This window comes from Molossus molossus, unplaced genomic scaffold, assembly GCF_014108415.1.
Source record: "Molossus molossus isolate mMolMol1 unplaced genomic scaffold, mMolMol1.p scaffold_m16_p_22, whole genome shotgun sequence".
Classification (NCBI taxonomy): domain Eukaryota; kingdom Metazoa; phylum Chordata; class Mammalia; order Chiroptera; family Molossidae; genus Molossus; species Molossus molossus.
In genome coordinates this window covers 17,218,087-17,241,004 of record NW_023425358.1, presented here as the reverse complement: position 1 = coordinate 17,241,004, position 22,918 = coordinate 17,218,087, and the positions used below count along the sequence as shown (strand labels likewise).

General features: G+C 55.0%; 1 protein-coding gene across 1 annotated transcript; it reads right to left on the bottom strand.

Moving 5' to 3' along the window:
• Positions 1–14,993: 14,993 nt before the first annotated feature.
• SUSD2 (sushi domain containing 2) lies at positions 14,994–22,234 on the bottom strand. Its single transcript, XM_036276924.1, has 15 exons — positions 22,162–22,234; positions 20,841–21,048; positions 20,544–20,695; positions 19,900–20,067; positions 19,218–19,392; positions 18,901–19,102; positions 18,605–18,690; positions 18,255–18,523; positions 18,037–18,180; positions 17,786–17,944; positions 16,734–16,982; positions 16,344–16,616; positions 16,041–16,217; positions 15,782–15,884; positions 14,994–15,671 (listed from the first exon to the last, which is right to left on the bottom strand). Exons 1-15 carry the CDS (start codon positions 22,232–22,234, stop codon positions 15,647–15,649), a joined length of 2,463 nt encoding a protein of 820 aa, XP_036132817.1. The 3' UTR covers positions 14,994–15,646.
• Between the last annotated feature and the right edge of the window lie 684 nt (positions 22,235–22,918).

Genomic DNA, 22,918 nt, shown 5'->3' with positions numbered 1-22,918 from the left:
CCAGAGACACCCGGGTTCGGTTCCCACTAGGGGCACATACCTCAGTTGCAGTTTGTCCCCGGCCCTGGTTGGGTCGTGCGGGTGGCAACCACTCGATGTGTCCCTTTCACATTGATGTTTCTCTCTCTCTCTCTGTCCTTCCCACTCTATCTGAACAAAAAAATGAAAAAATGTCCTCTAGTGAGGATAAAAAAAAAATGAACCCACATAACTATTGTAAGAAAATACAAGAATATTTTATTCATATATATATATATACTTGGTACATGCCTGTGCCCCTAGCGGGAACCGAACCGGGACTCTCTGGTCTGCAGGCTGACACTCCAACCGCTGAGCCAAACCGGCCAGGGCTATTTTATTCATATTTTTAGAGTGGGGAATGCCATTTTAGGCATGACAGAAAATCAAGACACCATAAAAAAAAAATGCATAAATTTGAACACATAAAAATTAAAATTTTTTAGCCCTGGCCAGTTTGGCTCAGTGGTTGGAGCGTCAGCCTGCGGACCAGAGAGTCCCAGGTTCGGTTCCCACTAGGGGCATGTACCAAAAAAAAAAAAAAAATTAAAATTTTTTTGTCCCACTGGTGTGGCTCAGTGGTTGGGTGTCAACCCCTGTACCAAGAGGTTGCCAGTTTGATTCCTGGTCAGGGCACATGCCCAGGTTGTGGGCCCAATCCCCAGTGGGGGGCGTGTGGGAGGTGGCCAGTCGATGTTCTCTCCCTCTCCTTCTCCCTTCCTCTCTAAAATCAATAAAGGAAAAAACAATTTTTTTTAATTAAAAATTTTGATGTGGAAAATATCTTAAAGACCAAAAAAAGGCGGGGGGGGGGGATGTTTTCAATATGTAATATGATATGAGGTTGGCTTTTAAAATATTTATCTTTGTAAAATTAAAAAAATGTTTTTTTAATTTTTATTGATTGATTTGAGAGAGCAAGAGCGACATCAGTTTGTTGTTTCGTTTATAGACGCATTCATTGGTTGCCTCTTGTATGTGCCCTGGCTAGGGATCGAACCCACAACCTTGGCATATCTGGAGGACACTAACTGAAAGGGTTAGTAATGATTTAAAAGGTAAAAGTGAAAGTTTTCAAAGGCAGAAATTGTGGAAATTGTGTTGCTTGCATGACGTTTGCTCAGCCTTTTGTTGAGTACGGATAAGATTTATCTGGATTGTCCATAAGGCAATGGATAACCCAGCAGATGCTGGATGAGATACCAGACCAGCCTTACCGCAAGGTGGACAATGGGCCAGATAAAGTACATCAGCAGGACCTGCCGGAAGCTAAAAGTAGGGTATATAACCGACACCCCAACCCTAATTTGAGGCTGAACCCTTCTCGGCTCAGGCCGCCTGCACCCAGGCACATGCGATAAGGCTATTTGGCTCTACATTGGCCTTGAGTAGTGGATGTGACCTCCCACCGGCTCAGACCTTTTATTTGGTGCCAAGACCGGAAGGTCTGTGAGGATCCCTCATCGGGGGCAACCGCGGGCCCCAGGAGTCCTCCGGGCCTCCTGTCGGACCAGGATCGATCACGTCCTCAGCTGGATACCGGACCTCCAACCTTTCCTGCCAATCCAGCATCAACACTGGCCACTAATTCACTGGTGAGTGTTTATTTGCCTACCGGTCTGATTCTCCGGGCTGGCTCATTATATCCCATTTAGGACATGAGAGCCAGGTCTCTCGGTCACACCTGTGTGATGGTGCCTCTCGAAATCCAGCACTGGTCAGGACACGCTCCTCGGAAACCAGGTTCCCTCAGCTCACCATATATCTAGGGACACCTGATAATGGTGAGTTGCACATCTCTCTACTCTAGGGGAGAAGCGGGGGCACGCCTTCCTCCTCTAGTGTATCTGTCGGACCGCTAGGCCACCACATCTCACACCGCAACTATTGTAGACCAACGAGACAGACCAGACTCAGACTCCGAACTGGGTTCAAATTAAGAGAACTTTATCAGCCACGCGGCGACTGTCCCATCCTACGCGGAGGAGAGAGCAGCCCCGAGCACAGGGGGAGGGCTGCTCATATAGTTGTCTGAGCCCCTGTTAAGGAATTGGGCTAAAAGTTTCGAGCAAGCAAGCTTGTACAGAAGCAGATTTTTGCAGTTAGCCGTTTTGTCTGAGGGAGCAAGCAGTTTCGGTGTACACAAAGCAGTGGTTATTTATACAATGCAGTGGTTATCTATTAACTCTAGCAGCTAGTTCTTGCCATTGTCTTCAAACCCAGGGGGTAAGGTCTGCCTAATGGAAACATTTTTACTGTACATTCACATAGCATGTGTTTGTCCTTTACACAACATGGGAAACGCTCAACAACACCCCTAGGATGTCTCCTAAAAAATCTACAGACCCTAGTGCTCGCTCAGGACCTACGTCCCAAGTGACTCTTTTTTTTTTTCCTCACTCGAGGACATTTTTTTATTTTTTGTTCAGATAGAGCGGGAGGGAGAGAGAAGGAGAGAGAGAGAGAAACATCGACGTGAAAGGGACACATCAAGTGGCTGCCACCCGCACGACCCAACCAGGGCTGGGGACAAACTGCAACCGAGGTACATGCCCTTAGCGGGAACTGAACTCGGGTCTCTCTGGACCGCAGGCCGACGCTCTAACCGCTGAGCCAAACCAGCCAGGGCTCAAGTGACTCATTTTTTTACTGCAGCACTGCGTGGCCTCAGTACAATGGGTCACAATGGCCTGAGAACGGCATTTTCTATTTCAATATTCTCACTGATCTAGACATTTCTGTCAAAGGCAAGGAAAATGGTCTGAGATTCCTAACATTCAGGACACTTGGCACTCACATCACACCCATATTTATGCGCTCTTGCTCCCCCTCCCAAATCCTCCTGCTGCACTAGAATCCTCCCAAACCTCCTTCTGAAGACAGCCCGATAACTTCGCCTGTTTCCTCCTTTGACCCAGCCAATCTCCACCCTCCACCTTCTGCCTCAGCCCCTCCGGCAGGGCCTCCTCCTCCAGCCCCTTCTGCGGGCCCCCACCCTACCCTGAACCCCCTACTCGGCTCCAACTTTCTCACACACACGATTGTGAACCATCTCTGGCCCCTATCAGTCCCCTCCCTCACCCTCCGTTTTAGAATGCCCCCCCCCAAAGGAAGCAGCAGGAACTGAAGGGACTATCAGAGTTTATGTCCCCTTCTCTCTCAGATTTGTCTCAAATAAATGAAAAACTAGGATCCTTTACTCTGAAATAATCCAGAAAAAGAATGAAAACTCTAAAACCTTTCTATCCCTCAAATGACCTCAGTAAATTAGAATACTCCCTGAACCAAGAAATTGTTGGGAGCCGGCTACGTGTCTGACAGAGTCCACGGAGCCTGGAGGTCTTGAGTCAGAGACTCGACCTCCCCCACAATCTCAAGGAATTAGGTTTGCATTGTGTTTGTGCAGCTCGGGGCTAAGTGTGACCCAACGTACCTGAAATACCTGGTGTGCCCGGGTGTGCCCGGGTGTTCCTGGGTGTTCCTGTTATCCGTAAGGCAAACTAATTCTACACAGCCTTGCTGTGGCCCTGGGCATTGTGTCAAGAAGATCCTACTTGCTGTAAGGTATGAGAGGCATGTGATAAAGCTTATGGGGCTGATTCCGAAGACTCTGTCACCGGGGTGTTCGGAATCAGACACCGGCCGGCTGATAAACGGCTCGTATTTGGACTTCAGTTCTCTGGGGGTCTTTCTTTGACTCTGTCGCCACAACATTTGGAGGCCCCAGGGCTCATCCAAGAACTCGGGATCAGTTGCCAGCTGGCTTTGCTCTCTATTTGACTTTAATTCGGCTCTGGTGGTCTCTCGGTTCTCTCGTGCCACAACATCCCCACCAACCACTCTCATTCTTTACTTTGTCTCCTCCAAGAATCTGCTTCCTCTCCTAACATAAACCTCTGGCGCCCCTCCTCCCCTTGTGGGCCACCGCTGAAATACCACTACTGGTTTGTTTGTTGTTTTTTGAATGACCCAGTTGGGGGGGGCGAGCCCCAGGGGATCTCACTTCTGGCTCAAAGCGCTCAGCTGTGCCATCTGGGCGTGGCCTGCTCTGGGGACAGTGCCAGGTGGGGAGTCTGACTGGGGCGGTACACCTGTCAGTCCATAAGGTAGATGTCCGAAGGTGACCACAGGGAGGACAGAAGGGCAAATCTCCCTCCATCTTGATTCTCAGTATGAGTACATACTGTGAACACAGGCACCACTTATAATATCTCTCACTATAACCTTACGAGGGGTACCTGTAATCTAACTATTCATGATGTGCTAACCCCTGCAATGGGAATTTATATGTGCAAGCTCAGAGGGACTTGATGCAATAACACACACACACAAAATCATACGAGGGAAATTAGTCACTGTCCAGGGTGCGATTCTGCCCGGTGGCACTAGCCCTCTCCTCCCTCTATCATGGTTTAATCATTCTGACCTTGCTATGGGTCTGTCAACACCCCCCTAGGCCCAAATATGACTGGGCTGCTTTGCCTACCAGCGGGAATGATGTTTTTAGGTGCACTAGACATTTCTGCCCCCAGGAGAGGAATTGCTATTCAATGCCTAAACCCAGAAAAACAGATGGCTTATGGGCAGTGGGATATGTCACCCCAGCCAATAGCCTAATCCATTCCTTCACCCCTAATTCAACCTCATCGAGCCCTGAGCCCGGAAGCCATCACAGGGCAAAAAGGGGAGTCAGACTCCTCAAAGCAGGAGTCACAGCCGCAGTTACCCCTGCAGGCCTCGTGGGAGGGATTACTTACAATGCCGTAACAGAAAAACATAACCGCCGCCATGGCAAATATAGGTAGAGATACAGGTGAAAATTTCAAGCTTCTTTCCAAAACCCTTGACTCTCTTGCCTGCATGGTAATAGATAATCGCATTGCACTAGACTATTTACTAGCCAAAGAAGGGGGCGTATGCATGATAGCAAATACATCTTTTTTTTTTTATCCTCACCTGAGGACATTTTTCCATTTTTTGTTCAGATAGAGTGGAAGGGAGAGAGAGGAAGAGAGTGAGAGAGAAACTTCGACGTCAAAGGGACACATTGAGTGGCTGACACCGCACAACCAACCAGGGCTGGGGACAAACTGCAACCGAGGTACGTGCCCTTAGCGGGAACTGAACCCGGGTCTCTCTGGACTGCAGGCCGATGCTCTAACCACTGAGCCAAATAGACCAGGGCACAAATACATCTTGTTGCTTCTATGTTAACTCAACTGGACAGGTCGAGGAAAAGACACAATGCATTCTAGACAATCCCAAGTGGCTAAAGGAATTCAGTCAGGATCACCTAGTCCAATCTATCTGGACAAGTATAGAAGCAGCCTTGTCTAAACTAACCTGGCTACTCCCCTTTATAGGGCCCCTAGTATTAGCTTCTTATTGCTTTTCGGACGTGCCTGATTACTAGGTTTGTACAAAATCAACTGCAAATTCTAGTCAACCAGACAGCTGAACAATTTGTTCTAGCACAGGTGAAAGGACCCTATCGCCCCATTCCCCAAGAAGTTACCTAACAAATTCTTTTTAGGGGTCCATGATGAGCCCACACCTGCAGGAAGTAGACAAAGAGAAACTTTGCCCCTTTTCCCCTTTTTATCATCATTACAAGGTGGGAATGAAAGGGTTAATAATGTTTTAAAAGGTGAAGGTAAAAGTTTGCAAAGGCAGAAACTGTGGAAATTGTGTTGCTTGCATGACATTTGCTTAGCCTTTTGTTGAGTACAGATAAGGTGTATCTGAATTATCTAAAGTTTATCTGGATTGTCCACGAGGCAATGGATAACCCAGCAGATGCTGGCCGAGATACCCGACCAGCCCTACTGCAAGGTGGACAATGGGCCAGATAAAGTACATCAGCAGGACCTGCCAGAAGCTAAAAGTAGGGTATATAACCGACACCCCAACCCTGATTCGAGGCTGAACCCTTCTCGGCTAGGCCGCCTGCTCCCAGGCACATGCAATAAAGCCATTTTGCTCTACAATGGCCTTGAGTTGTGGATGTGATCTCCCGCCGGCTCAAACCTTTTACTAACCAACTCAGCTACCCAGCCAGGGCTATTTTTTATTTTATTTTATTATTATTATTTTTTTATTTTTATTATTATTTTTTTATCCTCACCTGAGGACATTTTTCCATTTTTTGTTCAGGTAGAGTGGGAGGGAGAGAGAGGAACAGAGAGAGAGAGAGAAACATCAACGTGAAAGGAACACATCGAGTGGCTGCCACCCGCACAACCGACCAGGGCCAGGGACAAACCGCAACCGAGGTACGCGCCCCCAGCGGGAACCGAACCCGGGTCTCTCAGGACCACAGGCCGACGCTCTAACCGCTGAGCCAAACCGGCCAGGGCTATTTTATTATTTTTTAAAAATATGTTTTTATTGAATTTTTAGAGAGAGAGGAAGGGAGAGAGAGAGAGAGAAACATTGATGTGAAAGAGAAACGTCTATCGGCTGCACCAGGGATCGAACCTGCAACCCGGGCATGTGCCCTGAATGGGAATCGAACTGGGAAGCTCAGTCCGCAGGACGACAGTCCACTGAGCCACACTGGCCGGGCTGATTTTATTTTTTCAGTTCTCAGCGGAGAGGTTTGTATAGCTTGTGTACACGAGGAAGAGCCCCAAGTGAAGAAAGAAGGCTCCTGGAACCCAGGCTGGGAACAGCGTCAGAGGAGTTGCGGCAGGAGCGACGACGTCTGAGGGTGACGTCTGACCGCGTCGTGGCGGGGACTCTGGAGCTTGCGCGGTACAGCTGCATGTTCCTTCACACGTGGTGCTGTCCCCAGTGATGTTGGGGGCGAAATGGCGCCCGTCGTTACTGGTGAGGTTGGACCTCGGTTCTTGAGTCCGGCAAAGCAAGAATTCAGAGTCAAGAATTCGAATGCTAAGTGAAAGTTTATTTAGAAAGTTACAGAGGCAGAAAGAAGTAAGCCAGCTGGGCTTTGTGGGCACAGGAAACAAGTTACAGAAGCAAAAGTAGGGCCCTGGAAGCTCAGGATAAAGGGAGGAAAGTGCCCTGGCGAAGGATTTCAGCCGGTACAGGGAGGGAGAGCTCGCACCATTAAACATATTTAAATACTTAAATATTTCATCTAAAGACCAAGTGTCCATTAGAAAGATGAACAGAGGTATGACTCACTAGACCACAGAAAGCTACAAATGGTTGTTTCAACATATAAAAGGATTGCTCAACCTCACTCATAAAAAAGCCTTGCCAATTAAAACAACAATGAGATCCCACGGAGACAAGGAGAATAACCCCTGCCCGGAAGGCATCCTCAGTGAGTTATTGCAAATACTGACGGAAGAAAAACACCAGTCTTCCACAGACATTTCCCCTGAAAAGAAAAGAGGAAACAATTGCCCAACTCTTGTTTTGTTTTTGTTTTTGTCTTTGCATTTATCCTCAGACAGAGCGGGAGGGAGAGAGGGCGGAGGAGAGAGAGAAACATCAATGCGAGAGAGACTCAGGGAGTGGTTGCCACCCACACGACCCCAACTGGGACCAGGGACAAACTGCAAGTGAGGTACGTGCCCTTGGCCGGAAGTGAACCCACTGAGTCAAACCAGCCAGGGCTGCCCATCTCTTTCAATGAGAGCAGCATAATCTTGAGAAGAAAACCCAACAAAGAAATTTCATGTAGGAACAGGGGAGGGTGATCTCATGCACAGAGATGCAAAACTCCTAGACAAAATATAAGCAAACCAAATTTGATATGCAAAAAAGGGAATTCATCACCAATTTGGGTTTATTCTGTGAATGCAAGATTGGTCAAACATTGGAAATCAAGCAACATAATTCACCACGTTATCACGCTGACAATAAAGAAGAAAAAAGTCATTGACTATTTATCTCAGTGAATGCAGAAAAACATTTGCTATAATTTCTCAACTCTCACTCAAAATAAAAACTCTCAGTGGAAGGCAACTTGCCTTTGGGTGGTGAACACACAATATACAGATGATGTATTATAGAATTGTACACCTGAAAGCTATATAATTTTACTGACTAATGTTGTTAACAGCAATGTTGGCTCTCAGTTCTTGGGTTTGGCAAAAAAAGAATTCCGAGCCAAGAACTATGAGTTTGGCTTTTTTAGTTCATGCCCCGCACTGGGGATCGAGCCCACAACCCCGGCATGTGCCCTGGCCGGGAATCCAACCGGGACCTCTCAGTCCACGGGACAATCAATGCTCAGTCCACTGAGTCACACCGGCAGGGCTGTTTCCATGTCTTAAACATTGTGAATGATGTTGCAATAAACATGGGAATGTAGATCCTATTTTCATTTTCTTCGGATATGCACCCAGAAGTAGGTTTGTTGGCGGCGGCAGAAGCGGCACCAGCTGTTTTAGACTGGTGGGGTCAGGTCGGACCTGGGTTCAGCACCCTCAGTACTTGAGATCTGCCTGGGAAGAATTCAGAGCCAAGACTCACACTATAAGAGAAGGTTTATTTAGAAAACCACAGAGGGAGAAGAGATGGGCTTGGGAAACTAGTTATGGAGGCAAGGGCCCTTGGAGCTTAGACGTGAGGGAGGTCAAGGTGATGCACTTGGGGGGATGGGGAGCTGGAGGGGAAGGGAAGGCGAGGGCATGCTCCTGGGAGGGAGAGTGCACTGGGTCCTCCACCCTAAAAGATTTAAGGGTGGAGATTTTAGGGAGGTCCTGGGGGAAGATCTCACTAGAACAGGCAGCAGCTTTGCAGGCGTCAGGGTCTCCACTGATTGATTCATTGAGGACTGAGAGCCAGGGCAGGGGGGTCATTATTCAATGCAGCTGGTCCTGAAGTCAGCCTTGGGGTCAGCTGTCTGGTTTTTCTGCTTCTCTGGGCCTGGAGCTGAAATACAACCGAGGCCTAGATGTCATCTCTAGGGAGGAAAGGTCTGGAGGTCCAAACTGCAGGGCCAGCGATGTGCTGGTGAAGGAAAGGTCACCTCAGGGGTGAGGCCCCAGCCTACAATTGTCCATTGCTAGGTACCCAGGACTTTCTACCCTGCTGACCTCCCGCACCTGGCCCACCGTCCTTGCTCTGCTCACGTCTGTCTAATTGCCCACCCCAGCTGGAGCCCAAGAGGATGGGAAGACCCAGGTCTCTTCCTATTGCCAAGGTCAACAACATTTCTCACAGGAGCTGGAACCCTTCATCACACACGTGGCTCAGCTGTCCTGGAAGCTGAAAGTGGGTGGCTGGGTGGGGTGGGGTGGGGGCAGGAGGAGCAGTTGCAGGCATGGCCTCTGCCCCACTGGCCAACTGAGTCCGCGGATGCACCACAGGGAGTGTGAGCTGGTTCAGGTCCACCCTCCCAAGTGTGCACAGGAATCGCTCTCGTGACCCATCCTAACCCAAGTGCCCAGGGGAGGGAGTCTGGGAATTTTCCTCAGCCTAGCCAAGTCGACACAGGCCCCGCACCATTCTCTCTGTCTGGCGAACAGCAAACATGGGAAGGCTCCGTACACCACCGAGGGTTAGGGACGGGCTACCTCGCAGCGGGGGTGAGTGTCCACGGCTACATCTCCAGGAGGAAAGCATGTGTGCTGTTTACCCAGCCAAGTCTCCGTTTGAATGTCTCCTACAGGTACATTTGAACTTATTTACAAATCATAATAGTGTTCGAAGCAAAAGACTGAGGGCATCCAATGTGCACTGCTGGGCATTGAGTAAATTGCCTTCTTTCGATTTATTTTTGAGTTTTAATTGTAGCAAAATACATAAATATGTAACATTTATCATCTTAGCCATTGTTGTTGTTTTTTTATCCTCACCCGAGGACATTTTTTTGCATTTATCTTCAAATAGAGCGGGAGGGAGAGAGGGAGGAAGAGAGAGAGAGAGAAACATCAATGTGAGAGAGACACATGGACTGGTTGCCACCCACACAACCCCAACCAGGGCCGGGGACAAACTGCAACTGAGGTACGTGCCCTTGGCGGGAACCGAACCCAGGACTCTCTGGTCTGCGGATTGACTCTCTAACCGCTGAGCCAAACCGGCCAGGGCCAACTTAGCCATTGTTAACTGTACAGTTCAGTGGCAGTAAATACATTCACGTTGTTGAGCAACCATCACCACCATCCATCACTAGAACTTTTTCATCTTGCAAAATTGAAAGCCTGTCCCCATTAGACAGTACCTTCCCACCCCTCCCCCAGCCCCTGGCAGCCACCATTCTGTCTCTGTGATGTTGACTGCTCTAGGCACCTCGTGTAAGTGGAATCATACAGTATTTGTCCTTTTGTGACCGGCTCGTTTCACTTAGCATAATGACCTCAAGGTTTATCCACGTTGTAGTATGTGTCAGAAATTTCTTCCTTTTTAAAAAATTAATTACTTAATTTATTTTTTAATCCTCAACCGAGAATATTTTTCCATTTATTTTTAGATAGAGTGGGAGGGAGAGAGAAACAGAGACAGAGACAGAGAGAAACACTGATTCGAGAGAGACACATCAGTTGGCCACCTCCCACACAACCCTAACCAGGGCCGGGACCAAACAGCAACCGAGGTACGTGCCCTTGACTGGAATCCAGCCTGCGGCTCTTTGGTCCGCAGGCCGACGCTCTAACCGCTGAGTCAAACAAGCCAGGGCAAAACTTCTTCCTTTTTAAAGCTGAACAATATTCCGTTAAATGGATGGACCACTTTGTTTATCCATTCATCCATGGATGGAGCTTGGGTGGCTTCCACCTTGTGGCTACTGTAAATAACGCTGCTATGAACGCTGGTGTATCTGTTTGCATTTTTAAAAACTTCATGGACACAGTAATGATTTTCAATGTCACTAAGAAATGTAAGGCCATCTTTTTTGTTTCTTTGGCTCTAGTTAGAGGGACCAACTGCTTCAGCAAATAGACCCCAAAATGTATTACGGCTTAATCATGGGAGATGTTTCTTTTTCTTGTAACAGTAGTGGATGGGTAAACAGGTCAGAGTGTGTGCAGGGGGTCCTCCCACGTGCTGAGAACCCAGGTTGACACAGCTTCCCAAATCATCCTTGAATCAATAGGACCAGGGGAAAGAAGTTGGAGGGGTGTCTGAGAGAGGTGTTCTGGGCCAGGCCTGGAAGTGCCCCACCCCATTCTAATCACACTGCATTGATTAGAACTCAGTCACATGACCACCCAACTACAAGGGAGGCTGGGAAATGTAGTCTAGTGTGCCACCTGGAAGAGGAGTTTGGGTAGTGTGGGCTACTGAGCAGCTGCAGGCACCTACTCAACCCCATTTCCCTGATGATTTTTATCCTTTGAAGTTCAGCTGGATCTGGGCTCCTCCAGAAAGCACCCCTTGACTTCCCAACCCCTCGATGCAATGCACTGACCAAGCCCTCCTGCGTGGGCAGCGTTGGGCCATGAGCCTCATGAGGACAGGGCTAGCCCAGGATAGGCACTTGGCCACCCTGGGACTTGCAGAAGGAACCAGCTCCTGCTGTGTCGCATTGGTCTCTCTCCTCGGTGTCAGCGCTACCCGGGGTTCAGCCAAAAGGAGGCCCTAGAGGGAGGCTAGAAACGGGAGGAGAAGAGGTCCTTCCCCCATTTCAGGCCTGTGGGGGAGTCTGTGGCGGAGCTGTTGCTTCCATGCCTCCTGCTAGGTCCCCATGGACCTGTGTGGTCCCTGCTGTGAGACCTGAGCCTGGCTGGGTAGCACCCTCCTCCTCTGTCCCTCAGCCTAAGGGTGCTGCTGGGGCACTATGACTGACTCACCCGCTCCCTTTGACTTCCCAGCTCTCCAGCATCTGGAAGTCCCTGGATCACCATCCCCCAAACCCTGACTGGTACAAGGGGGAGGGGACTGGCCGTTTATTTTTTCTTCTTTTTTTTTTTTTTATCCTCACCCGAGGACATTTTTCCATTTTTTGTTCAGATAGAGCGGGAGGGAGAGAGAGAGAGAGAGAAACATCGATGTGAAGGGACACATCGAGTGGCTGCCACCCGCACGACCAACCAGGGCCGGGGACAAACTGCAACCGAGGCACGTGCCCTTAGCGGGAACCGAACCCGGGTCTCTTAGGACCGCAGGCCGACGCTCTAACCGCTGAGCCAAACCGGCCAGGGCAAGGGACTGGCTGTTTAAAAAAAAACATTTATTGATTGATTTTTAGAGACAGAGAAAATTGATTTGTTGTTCCATTTATTTATACATTCATTGGTTGATCTTTGTATGTGCCCTGACTGGGGATCGAACTTGCAACCTTGGTGCATTGGGATGAAGCTCTAACCAACTGAGCTACCCAGCCAGGGCATGGCCATTGGAGTTTTTATTTATTGATTTATTTTTATTTATTCTTTATTGATTTGAGAGAGAGAGGAAGGGAGAGGGAGAGAGAGAGATAGAAACATCAATGAGAGAGACATCGATTGGCTGCCTCCTGCATGCCCCTCACTGGGGATCAGGCCCACAACCTGGGCATGTGCCCTGACCGGGAATCAAACTGGCAACCTCTTGGTGCATGGTCGATGATCAAACACTGAGCCACCCTGGCCGGGCGCCATTGGGTTTTGATGTCATAATTCCCAGGGGTTGCACTGGGGAGGCCACCTCTGTAGGGATGAGGTCCCTGCCTTTGGTGTCTCTAAGGAGTCCATGCCTCGCTCTGGGACCTTCCACCCTCACATAGGACCAAACAGAACCCCTGACTTCCTAGGGGCCCCTGGGAAAACCCTGCCAGGTGTTGGGGCTTCCCAGCCTGGCCTGCCCCTGGCATGAAAAATGCCTGATGTCTGAGGCCCAGACAGTGCACCCCTTCCCCCGGGCAAGGGCAGCTGGAGGCCTGTCCAGAAGGAACAACGGGGGTGGGCAGGCGAGGCTGAGGAAGGTCATGCTTTACTCTTAGGAGGACGCCTACATGCCAGGCCTGGTGGAGGAACCTTGGCTGCCAGCCCCTTCCCATTGTTCCTCAGACCCTGCTCTCCTGAGCCTTCGCACCGGGAACGCCCGCTCTGACCAGTCACATGAGAACTCCGCTGGTCCTTCGAGGCTTGTTGTAGGAGCGGTGGACCCACCTCGAACCTCCCAGGCTCTTGCGTCGGCTCCCACATGTCCAGACTGCTATGACTGCGAACTGACCTTGCTCGCTCACGGACAAGTGCCCAGCTGGGACTGGCTCGGCACAGGGACGCACTGGAGACAGGTCGGCGGAGGCCAGCCCTGCCTTACCTCATCTGGAGAGAGGAAAGTACCTGCCCGGCAGCCAAGGCCTGTCCCTCAGCCCCACCCTGCCCGGAGCTGGAAGCCAGAGCGGTGGGGAAGAAGGGGTCTGGGGTCTGGAAGGACAGGAAGCATCAACCTTAGTCCCCTCCTTTAGTCTTCTGGGCACCATCCCTGGGGGTCCCCCAAATCTCTCGGTCTTAGCTCTGTTTCTTCAAATGTGCCCATTGTGCTTACTTGCCTACTTCCAGAACCCCTGCCACACCACGCCTCACCTCTGCCCAGGACCCCCCACAAAAGGTGAGGCTGAGGCGGTGGGGAGATCTGGGCTCCGCCCCGGCAAGCCAGTGCCAGCTGGATGACCTGTGCAACCTCTCCGGGACTTGTGAGTTCCTGAGACAGGGGATGACTCAAAACCCTCCCAGTGGAGATGCAGAAGTGGGCCTGCATGTACCTTGGCTGAGGTTGTGACGAGCTTGCGGGCCCAGCTGCAGGGATGGGGCTGACTGCTCTTTTGGTGGCTTGGTTTGTGGTGCAGCCTTTTTTGTTTTTCTTTCACCTTTGCTAGCTGTTCTTACCCTCTGCTTCCCTCATGTGGTCACTCTTGGTGCTGCAGGCCGTAGTGAAGAAGGCCTCTACTCATCACCTCTCCCCACCCTGCTGTTCTGTTTTTTGTTTTTAAATCCTCACCCAAGGATGCTTTTCCCCCCCCATTTTTATCTTCAGAGAGTTGGGGGGTGGGGAAGAGAGAGAAACATCGACATGAGACACATCGATTGGCTGCCTCCCACATGACCGGGCCAGGGCCGAGGACCAAACTGCAAACGAGGCATGTGCCCTTGACCAGGAATCAGACCAACGACTCTGGTCCGCGAGCCGACGCTCTGCCGCTGAGCCAAACCAGTCAGGGTGGGCTGTTTGTTTTTGAAATGTTTTTATTGATTTTTTTAGAGAGAAGGAGAGATAGAAACATCCATCGGCTGCCTCCTGCACAAGCCCCCACCGGGGATCGAGCCCGAAACCCAGGCGTGTACCCTGGCCGGGAATTGAGCTGTGACCTCAGTCTATGGGATGATACTCAAACCACTGAGCCACACCGGCCCAGCCAGGGCTTATCCTGTAGGCACTGTACCCTCCTTGCCCATGCCCCTCTCAGACTGATCTGCCTGCCTCACCCAGGGGGCACCGACCTCTAATCCCACCACCCTCGGTACTTCCTGGGACACGTACAGTGCAGACCTTGCCGTCTAGGCCCTCCCATGACTCCACTCAACTCCCTCGTTACAAAAGGGGACTCTGGACTCTGCTTGTCCTCAGGCCAGCTCTGAGCCGTTTCTGTGCCAGCCGCCTGGCCCTGGAAGGGCAGGGACTCCGGTGGGCAGCAGTGTCATGAGGCCTGTGCTCCCTCCATGCTTAGCTTCTGGACACTCCTGGGCGGAGCGCCCGGGGGCCCAGAACATGTACTCTCGTCGGACGACTCGGGCACGCCACTGGCTTCAAGGCCTGCTGGGGCAGGGTTGGTGACCCAGGGCCGGGCTGGGCCAGCTTTCTGCAGGGTGAAGGGTCAGGTGCTGGTATGGGGAAGGACAGGTTGGCTTCGTCTCATCTCCTGGGCATCCAGTGTGGCATCCCAAACGCCATGTCCTCCCTCCCTCCCTCCCTACCCACGTGTGGTCACTGTTCTCAATCCCACTTTTCTGAAGGAGAGACAGACGCTAAGGAGGGATCTGTCCCAGGCAACCTGGCAGTGAAGGACCCAGACCCAGGTTGCTCAGGACCCCAGAAAGCAACTGTGGAACTCTCTAGAACCAAGGCACAGCATGAGCACCAGGACACCAGGGAGGGGCACCACAGGCTTGTTTTCTTCTTGTACAGGCAGGGCGGGGTGTCTCAAGTGACATTCCAGAAGAGTTAAGAGTTACATGCCTGGAGCTCAGAGGACGCCCCTTTGCTTGGAGGTCCTGTGGCCTCTCATGCCCTGGACTGGGCCCACCTGCAGCCTTGGCTGTTGGCTGGGCACAGGGTCTGGGAACCAAGGCAGCTGAGCTCTGGGGCTTGTGTTAGGGCACCAAGTCTCAGGATATCAGGGTTCAGGGGCACAGGCATCAGACACTGGACCTGAGGTACGGACAGCTGAGTATCAGATGCTAGAGTACGGGGGCTGGGAGACAGGTGTCAGCCGTCAGAGGCATGGTGTCTTGAGCCTGGGGAACTATAGCTGTGAGTACTCGGGAAAGGGGCTCAGGAACAGTTAGAGGTCAGGGTCTGGGTCTGAGGTGACAGCAGGGCACAGGGCCTTGGGTCCACAGGCATTGAAGGCTCAGTTATCAGGTGTCTGGGTCCAGGTGCCAGGTATTTGGGGACTGAGGTACTGGGGTGCATGCTCTTGGGAGCTCGGGGCTTTCTCCTGGGAGGCTGGTCTTTGGCCCCGGGGTGGCCTGGTGCACTAAGTCGCCAGCCACGACTGCCCCTCTCAGGGCTGCGAAGTCCAGATGGCCCTGCAACAGAGATGAGGTCTAGAGTAGGCACCGTGGTCCCAGCGCCCAGGGGCCCAGGGGCCCAGGGTGTCAGGGAGCCGAGGGGCAGGGCCCTGGGGGTGGGGTCTCACGTGTTGCTTTTCCTGCGTCGCAGCAGCACGTAGACCAGCACGACCAGAGCTACCACTGCCAGGCCTCCAAAGATGATGCTCAGCAGCACAGTGTGGCTCCGTCCTGGAGACAGGGTGGGCGGTGAGGGAGGCCCAGGTGAGGGTAGAGTGTGGGGGGCACGAAGACTGGAGCGAGGCGTGGGGGAGGGGCAAACGTGTGGGTGGGCCAGGCTAGGCTGGGCAGCAGGGCGCCCAGGACAAGCGGACCAGGCATCCTCACCTGGCTGGCACGTCGGGGTAGGCCTGGACCAGGTGCCATCAGCCTGGCAGAGGCTGACCTCCGCCCCATCCAGGCTGTAGCCATTGTTGCAGTGGAAGTAGACAGTAGAGCCCGCTAGGTACTTGATGCCATCCTTCTGCCCATTGGTGGGTGGGGCCAGCCAGCCACAGGACACCTCTGGGGTAGGGACAGGATGCAGATGACAACCCTGAGCCACTGGCTGCTTCCCACAGCCACCCGCCAGAGGGCCCTGTCCCAGTGCAAGGGGCCTGCCCCCTCACCCGTGCCCTCTGCCACCCTCACCAGGCTTCAGATTCTGCACACGACGTTGGTGCAGCTGGTAGGCCTCCCGTGTGGCATTGGCCACGCTCAGGCTCCCGGTGGCTAACACATCGAAGCTGCAGAAATGGTTGTCTCCACACAATTTGGCTGCCTCGGTAGCCTGACTCGGGCTGGGAGTGGTCTCCTCAGGGAAGAGGGGCTGGAAGGTGGGGTCATGCTTGGGCCGGTAGAGGAAGTTGTTGACCAGGAACGGAGAGTCATAGGTGAGCAGGGAGGAGGCATTCTCCACGGCCCCTGGGGAGACACGCAGCAGGTGTGGTCGGGGGGGGAGGGTCTGGGGCCTCCTCCTCACTGCACTGGTCCCACCCTTGCCATGTCCCTTCCTCCAGTGTGGGCCTCATGGTCACTCACAGTCAGCCCCAAACCGGAACAGCTCTCGGGAACTTGCGGTGGGGGGCAGGACCTGCCCATTACGCAGGGTGAAGTCATCTGCGAGGTTGTCATTGAGTGTCCCAAGGAGGCCTTGAGTGTGGGTAAGAAACTTCTCGGGCAGCAGGATGGCCACATTCAGGAAGGGACCCTGGACGCTGACCTCCAGGCCTGCCCCCGATGATAGCATAATCGATACGCTGTCCCCAGCAGCCACTGACAGGAACATGCCTGGGCACAGGCAGAGTTGGGGTCAGCATCGCCTCCTGTGGGCACTGTGTGGTGACCCCACAGCCCCAGGATGGGGAAGGGCAGGGCACCCCCAGGACCAACCCTGCTGACTGATACTCCACCCCTGCAGGCACACACCCTGCTCGGACCCCCACGCTGATCTGAGGTACCCGGGCCCTAAAGACAGCTCCCCCCATCCTGAGGCATGAATGGGGGTTGCCTCTTGGCCCTTGATCCCTGACTGGCAGGCAGCAGCCTCTGCCCTTTCCGGGGTCCCTGCATTCTCAGTGCCAACAGGCCCATCCCAGGCCCCCACCCATCCCAAAAGGGAGTCATTTCATTCATTCGGTTCCGAGGCAGCAGCACCGCGGAGGGAAGGGGTGGACAGGGAGTTGCTGCTCCGAACTCTCAGGCCAGCTGCCTTGAAGCACTGCAGTCCCAATTCCTCCGGTTCCACTGAGGACCCATCCCAGGGCTCTGACCAGGGCGTGTCTCAGGGCTCCATGGGCGTGAAGGCTGGAGGTCAGACCAGGTTCTCCAGGCTGGACTTTGCAATATGGGGCTTAGACCCATGTCTGCCCACAGACAGCCATGGGCACATCCACTGTGCTGGCCTTCTGCAGCGGGGTGCAGCAGAGAGGGGCCGACTTGCTCGGCAGCAAGCCCCGAGAGACCCCATCTCCACGCCTGTGCCCTGGGCACCATCCCTGTCTCCAGCCAGGGCCTGTGAGAGGTGTGGGGCCCAGGTGGAAGGGAAAGGGAGTGAAGGCAGTTCACTGACCTTGTCCGGCCCTTCCACTCACCCTTCAGATCCAGCCAGGTCTGCTCTGCAAAGCTGAGCTCCTCCTTGTTCAGGAGCACCTGCAGGATCCCCGTCCCGCTGGCTAGCCGGACCTCTACCACGTCAGAGTTGTCCTCCTGGACGGCTACAGCTGTCAGCCCAGTGCCTTGGTCCTGCGTGCCTGGGATGGGGGTACAGAATAGGGTCCACTCAGCTCCAGCCTCCCACCCGGGTGACCCTGAGCCACCCCAAGCCCCCAGACCCCGGCCTCACCCTCGGGTGTTGTCCTGGGCAGGGCCCGAGCCTGCACCCTCAGGTTGGTCAGCGCCGACTCCAGCAGCACGTACTCGCCGCGCCCGTTGAATGTAAAATTGGCCCCATCAAAGGTGACAAAGTGCGGGTCCCCGAAAGCAGAGGCTGGGGAGAGCAGAGGGTCAGGTGGGCTGCCCTGGCCTGGCCCTGCCCAGGGCCCCGCTCTGGCCAGCACCCACCCAGGCGAGGGGGCCGGTAGCTGCGGCAGTCGCTGGAGGGTCGCCGGCTCATGTAGCGGGAGCACTCAGGTGCCCAGAGGCAGCAGTGGTAGAAGCTGATGACATCGTAGAGCCAATGGGAGAGGCCAGGCACACGGGGCGGTGCGCGGAATGGGGGTGCACCCCAGTCGTGGCCACGATCGGGGGTGCTGCCGCTGGTGGAGTCGGCTGTCAGAAGCTGTGTGCCTTCTGCTGTGTAGCAGCACTGCTGGCCTGAGCCGTACTGGGGGCTGGGGGCATGGACAGGTCAGGCCCCGCCTTGGGATCCTGCCTAGGCCCCGCCCACACCCCCGCACCCTCTGCGGCTTCACCTGGCTTGCACAGAGCGCACGCAGTGCACGGCCCCTGGGTGGTAGGTGCACACGCTGCCATGCTCGATGTCACAGCCGTAGTCCGTCTGTAGAGCAGCAGGTTGCTGTCACCTGTGCCAGTGTCAGCCTCTGCCATTCCCATCATTCCCCACGAGGGCCCTCAGGGGCCCCACCTCCCAGGGGCCTCTATCTGCCTCCCCTTGTGCTGTTCTGGGCGGGCTCAGCTGTGTCCGAGGTGGGAGCCGAGGGCCCCACTTGCACCCTCGCGTGTTCCTGGGCCCTGGCCCGGGACTCACATGGAAGCGGCCAGAGTCAGCCCGGGCCTGGGCCAAGGTGCAGGGGCAGTCAGGCAGCTCCTTCAGGAAGTTGGGCAGTTGGTCCTCCAGCTCCGCCCAGGCCAGGCACCGAGCGCGGGCCCAGGCCACAGGGTCCGCCCGGAAGTCATCGCCCAGGTGCCAGGCCAGCGCGTGCTCATTGCTCCAGAGCGCACGCACATCCCTGCGGAGACGCGTGCAGTCAGGGCTGCCTTCCGCCTCTGCCCCGGCTGCCTGGCAGAGGTGGTGGGCAGGCAGCAGGCGGCTGGGCCCCTGCCCTCCCTCGGCACGGTCCTTACTTCTCCCCTGCATAGTGCTTGCTGCTGATGATTCTAAGCGCACCCACTTCCCATCTCTGGTAGTTCGGAGGCGCGGGCTTTGGAATGAAGGTGAAGAAGCCAGAGTTGGGGATGTTTGTGGCCAGGGAGTACAGGTATGACCACTTGGCCATCCATTCCCCTGAGTATGGCTTTCCTGAGGGAGAGAAGGCCCCGGTCAGCCCTGCATTCTGTCCGAAGACCTCCGGGGCAGAGGAGGGGTAGGCACCAGTCCTTGGTGCTCAGGGCAGCCTGCTAGATGCACAGAATGTGGACAGATGATCCCCATAAGAGTAACTTCCCTGCTGCTCCTATAAGGACCCTGATTCAAGTGACCACCCCCTCCTCCCCTTACACTCCAGAGTCACTGTCCTTGTTCGAGGCCAGGCCCAGGGCCATGCCAGCCACCCAGGGACTCAGAGAGGAGGGGAAGCAGCCTTTTCTGTTTCCAGGACAGCCTGCACCCAGGGCCCAAACTTCCTCCATCCCTCTCTGCACTGTTTTCCTCCAGCCCTCACGCCCCTGCCAATGCCTCTCCTTGTCTGCCCTTTCCCCACCCCCACCCCCAGGGGATTCCCACTGCCTGGGGTCCCCTTTCTCTCATCTCTTCAAGCCCACAGCTCTGGCCCCACCAGCTTTGCAGAGGCAGCCTGCAGAGCCTCACCTGTCTCCTCATAGCCCCACAGCTCGATGGTGACAGAGCTTGTGGGCAGAGCCGAGGCGTTCCAGGTAACGGAGAGGTTACCCCCGGTGCCGGTGGTGCCATAGTACTGCCAGCGGGTCTCGTTCACCAGCTGGCTCTTCTCCGTATCTGACACTTTGCTGGGGTGCACTGGGCCAGGGAGGTAAGGTGAGGAAAGGCTGGGGCCCAGGGGGTCCGGGGGAGGAGGCCTGGGGATCTGAGAGCTGTGCTGGCCTCCCGAGGACACAGTATGGCAGTCCCATTAGAGCCATGGGTACCCCAGACCCTCATGGTGGGAAAGGACAGAGGCTGGGAGAGCGGAGCCCTGTCCCCCACTGTCCAGGCCTCTGGCTTCCACCTGGCCTGGCCCATCTTGCTGGGATACCCATTCCCTCTGGGCTAAGATACCTGTCTGGATGCCATGGGGTGGGGAAAGGAAATGTGGGAACCCAAACCCCTGTGGTCGGGCGGGCCACTCAAGGGACTGGTTCAGCCAGAGCGGCAGGACCTGGTGGGCGGGCCAGGTGTGCATAGATTAGCACTAGGGGAAGTCCCCATGGAGGTGCCAGGGCCTAGGGAGGGTGGAGTTTGGTGCCCAAGGTGTGGACTAGCAAGTTGAGGCTCACCGGCCAGCCAGGTGCCTGATCTGGGGAAGGACTGGCCATTGTCCATGGAGAGCGTGAAGGGGATGCGGCCAGTCTCGTAGAGCAAGGGTGACACACAGTGCACACGGCCAGAGGCATCCACGTGGCCGAGGGTCTGGACGCTCTCCTTAAACCTGTGCAGGGCAGAGGTAGCAGGAGAAGCTGGGCCAGGGTGGGCTGATCCTCTCCAAGGTCTGGGCCCCTGACCTTGGTTCTCAGGGCTCCACCCCGCGAGCTGAGGTGTCTGGGCCCCACACGCACAGCCCCACGTGCTCCCACCTGCAGATCACGTTGGCGGTGGGGCTGGCCCACTGGAGGTGCTGCACCACGAAATCCTTGCCACCCATCATGGAGCCCGAGTAGGGTTTGATCTCCAGGCAGAAGTCCCGCAAGTCTGAGCAGCAGTTGCCCAGCCCGAAGCAACTCGGGTGGCAAGAGCACAGCCCGCCCAGGTCCCCGCAGCGTTGGGAGCAGCTGTCCTGGGCACCTGGAGAAGAGGGCCCTGAGCGCCTGTCCCCAGCGGGCACTGGGCCGGCTGCCCCATGCGAGGGGCCCGTGTCTACATCCCAGAGCCCGTTAGAGAGAAGCGTACACAGCAGAATCCGCCCTGGGATGGCACTGACCACCACGTGGACACAATGGAAGCCCACGGGCCTGTGGGCTGGGGTAATTCTCAGTGCAGATCACCTAGCAGCTCACCCGAGTGACTGGCTAGAATGAAGGGAGAAAAGGGGAGGTGTCTCCAGATACAGAACGTTGTTGTGTCAGAAGGAGCCCCCAGGGCACGACGGACCCTCAGCCACCAGGTCCATGGCTGATGGCGTCCTCAGATGGCCACAGGGGAGGGACAGGCCAGGGACCTGTGTCCACTACGTGGCGGAGGCACTGAGGCTGGGGTCAATCAAGAGCCAGTCAAGGGCCTGAGCTGCCCCGGTGGCCCCGCTTCACCCAGTGCAGGGCCTGGCACTCAAGAGCATCAATAAATATTTATTGGCTGAGGATGTGACGCCTCAAGGAGGTGGGGCTGTGGGATGCCAGCAAGTTAAATGGCAGGAGGGTGGTGGCACTTCTCTGCTGAGGAGATAGAGACGGTAGGGACTGCGAGGCCTATGACCTCCAGCCTTGGGGGGCGGGGGAGCAGGGGCAAGGTCTTGGCTCTGAAGTGTGGTTCTTCTGCTATTCTTTCTGAGGTTTGGCTCCACCCTGATAAGGACCAATATCCTGCCTCTAGCCAGGAAGGGGGCCAGTGGGACTGGGATGGGGGGGGCTCTTCCATGGGCAACCACACCCTCCATCAGAACTGGGGGTACAGGCCGAGGGCTCTTCTGAGCCTGCCACCCACCTAGCCACTTCCCTCTCAGGCACCCAATTCCTCTCAACTCACATCAGGTTTAGGGTGGGCACCGCCCAGATCCACCTCCCAGCCCTGCTGGGTGGCCCCTTGATCCTGGCACCCCAGTTTCTTCCTACTGCCCCCAGTAGAGCCACAGCTGGCCCGACAGATGGTCAGAGGCTAAGCCCAGAGGGGCATCTGCCCCAGGCCTGTCTGCAGCAGACAGCTGGACAGACAGAAGGATAGGAGGGCAGGGTGGGGACATACCTGCTGCAGGCCCGGGACCTGGGCCGGGGGCTGCCGCAAGCAGCAGCAAGGCCCAGGGCAGGAGCAGCTTCATTGTGTGGCCTGTGTCTGCAGCTGTCGGCGCAGCAGTGGCTGGGAGGCTGGGAGGCTGCAGGCGGGCCCACTTCCAGAGCCTGGCCCCGCCCTTTCTGAGTTTAGCACCAACGCCCCGCCCCGCCCCGCCCCTCACTGGTCCCCTCTCAAAGTCCACAGGTGCCCTTGTGAGCCAGCACGGCCCAACCCGCCCCGTTAGCACATTCCTTGTGAGCTGGCCTGGGACACAAGGGAGGGGGTCCTAGCCACAGCTGCCAGACACTAGAGGAGCCGGATGTCAGAGACGCTGCTCTGACCGCTGGATCCCAACGCTGGCCTGTGCAGGGTGGCCAGGGAGGGCTCCCCAAAGGGACTGAGCTTTGGGGTGGGTAAAGCAGGGCAATCTCAGGATCCCAGTGTCTGGGATCTTCTGCCAAAGATGTCCTATCTCTAGTCTTCAGTTTCCCTACAGGGAGGTGTGTGGGCACTGAAGGAGGATCCCCTGGGCGGTGAGGGTAGGTGGGTGGGAGCTGTCAGGTCAGATCCGGTTTCACTGTGGCCTGCTTTGGAGGGAGGTGGTGAATGGTGAGGGAAGGGCCCAGGGTGGGGAACTAGGACCAGAACCACGTTCTGGAGAAGCCGCCCTGCCCCACCTGCCCCACCTGCTCTGTGCTGCGTCACTCTTGGAGTTTCCATAATCTCTTCT